This window comes from Echinops telfairi, unplaced genomic scaffold (genome assembly GCF_000313985.2).
Source record: "Echinops telfairi isolate 266 unplaced genomic scaffold, ASM31398v2 ScPeMD7_7468;HRSCAF=8506_0, whole genome shotgun sequence".
Lineage (NCBI taxonomy): Eukaryota > Metazoa > Chordata > Mammalia > Afrosoricida > Tenrecidae > Echinops > Echinops telfairi.
This window is the reverse complement of record NW_022111369.1, coordinates 19,356,459-19,358,299: the sequence shown is the minus strand read 5'-3', so window position 1 is coordinate 19,358,299 and position 1,841 is coordinate 19,356,459. Positions and strand designations below refer to the sequence as shown.

General features: G+C 49.0%; 1 protein-coding gene across 1 annotated transcript in view; it reads right to left on the bottom strand.

The window, feature by feature from the left end:
* The window catches only part of STPG2 (sperm tail PG-rich repeat containing 2), a 583,185-nt gene extending 581,812 nt beyond the window's left edge, over positions 1-1,373 (bottom strand). Inside the window, exon 1 of the mRNA XM_045284289.1 lies at positions 1,111-1,373. Coding sequence (XP_045140224.1) covers positions 1,111-1,219 — 109 coding nt within the window. The 5' untranslated portion in view covers positions 1,220-1,373. The remainder of the gene's footprint in view (positions 1-1,110) is intronic.
* Between the last annotated feature and the right edge of the window lie 468 nt (positions 1,374-1,841).

Below are 1,841 nucleotides of genomic sequence, written 5' to 3'. Positions count from 1 at the left end.
CACTATGAGTCAGATCCAACTCGACGTCAATGAGTTTGGTTTTGGTTTTAATTTAATATCAGATGGAGATAAGCAGAAAAATTCAAGATTAAAACGACAGATGACAATTTTATAATCCACACAAAGAAACAAAATCCGATCCTAATGTGATTATCATATGACCATAACTTTAGTTTAAAAACATATGGTGTAGGTATAGAACTATATAGGTATAGGGGTATAGAGATACATAGGTATAGGTAGGTATAGAACTATATAGGTATAGGGGGGAAAATATAATTTGGATTGTCCTGTTTCAGAATGTCATTAGAAAACAAAAAGTTTTCTAATGCAAAATGGAAATATTTATTAAATGTTTCTACCTACATCACTAACTACAAATAGAAGCAAGTAATATTTAGATTATTTGTATCTACTCCAACCCTTAAGAGTATATACAGCTTTTGTAATAAAATTGGGGGGAGGGTAGTTTAAAGGGAATGTGGATATCATCAGCAAGGAAGCACTGGATAGGAAAAAAATAGAGATGGGATTATCTTTCACTTTAGTTGTATAGTGTAAATGTAAAAGTTGTTATTCAGGGCTGTTGGTAGACTGTCAGCTCATAAAGACAGCTCATATGAAGAGCTGTCCTATCGTGTCTCCTAGGCCGTAATCTTAGGGAAGCAGATCGCTGTAGCTTCCTCCTGGGTAGGTTCGAAGTTTACCTCTTAGTCAATTAATGTCTCGATGAAGAATAACAAAGGTATGTGAGGCAGCCAGGTCTGCAAAAAGTTAAAAACCATAATAATATAAGTACGTGGGGATTTTGAGTATTACATTCTCAGCAAAACCATGTAATCCAAATTCTGGAGTTAGTCTGTACAAGTGAGCACGGTATGGGAAACCGTTTTCATTGACTTGGACTTACTGGATTGGGCCAATGGGACAAGCTAGTTTACCAGTTCTCATTGTAAAATAGACTTCTGCCGACTTTATGCTTTGGCATACCTATGAGTGCTATTCTAAGTGGGCGTTCGCTTTGTGTGTAATCTGCAGGCCCACACAGCGGAGGAGCAGGCTGCAGTCGAAGCGCCAGCGACAGAAGGCTGGGCTTTCCCTCCATCTTACCTGTCACCTGCTGCTTCAGGAAAGGTACTTGGTAAGACCCAGGACCTACACAGTCCTCCGTGCCGCTACCCTCAGTCAATTTGAGCAAACGGGGCGCCCGATCATACATAATGGCAGGACAGGGCGCTAAAAAAGGAGTGGACACGGAGTGGCTACCGGCTAGGGGTACGAAGCACCAGGCACAAGCGAGGGGGCCCGGACAACACTCCGGAAATGGAGGCGCTATCCCCGAGGGGAGGGGCACCTCCGGGCCCGCTCAGTAGTGCCAGGTACCCCCATGAGGCCTTCGGGCCCGGCGGTAAAGCGGGGGGCCGGCGCGCAGCCAGAGCGAGCGCTCCCGCAGAACATTCCCTTCCAGGGCTGAGGCGGAAGCCGCTCCGGGAGGTCGTTAGCAGCAGAGCAGGAACCGCCCTAAGGCTTCCGGCCGTCGCTGGCCCCTGGCCAGCCTTCCCGGAAGCTAGGGAGGAAGCGGGCCCGGCTAGGGAGGGGGCGGGCCCGGCTGGAGCGAGGGTGGGCCGGCCTCCCAGCCCGAGCCTACAGAGCATGCGCACAGGTGTGCGCGCCGCCCGGCCGCCGGCGGGGTCCGGTGACGTCAGCGTCCAGAAGAGAGGGCGGATGCTGTTCCGGCAATGGAGTGCTTCAGCTCCCGGGCTCTGGTCCCTCTACCGAGACGCTTTAAAGGGGGTTAGGGAAGATTGACCTTGATCCATTTGCCGTGTAAACCAGGGTAG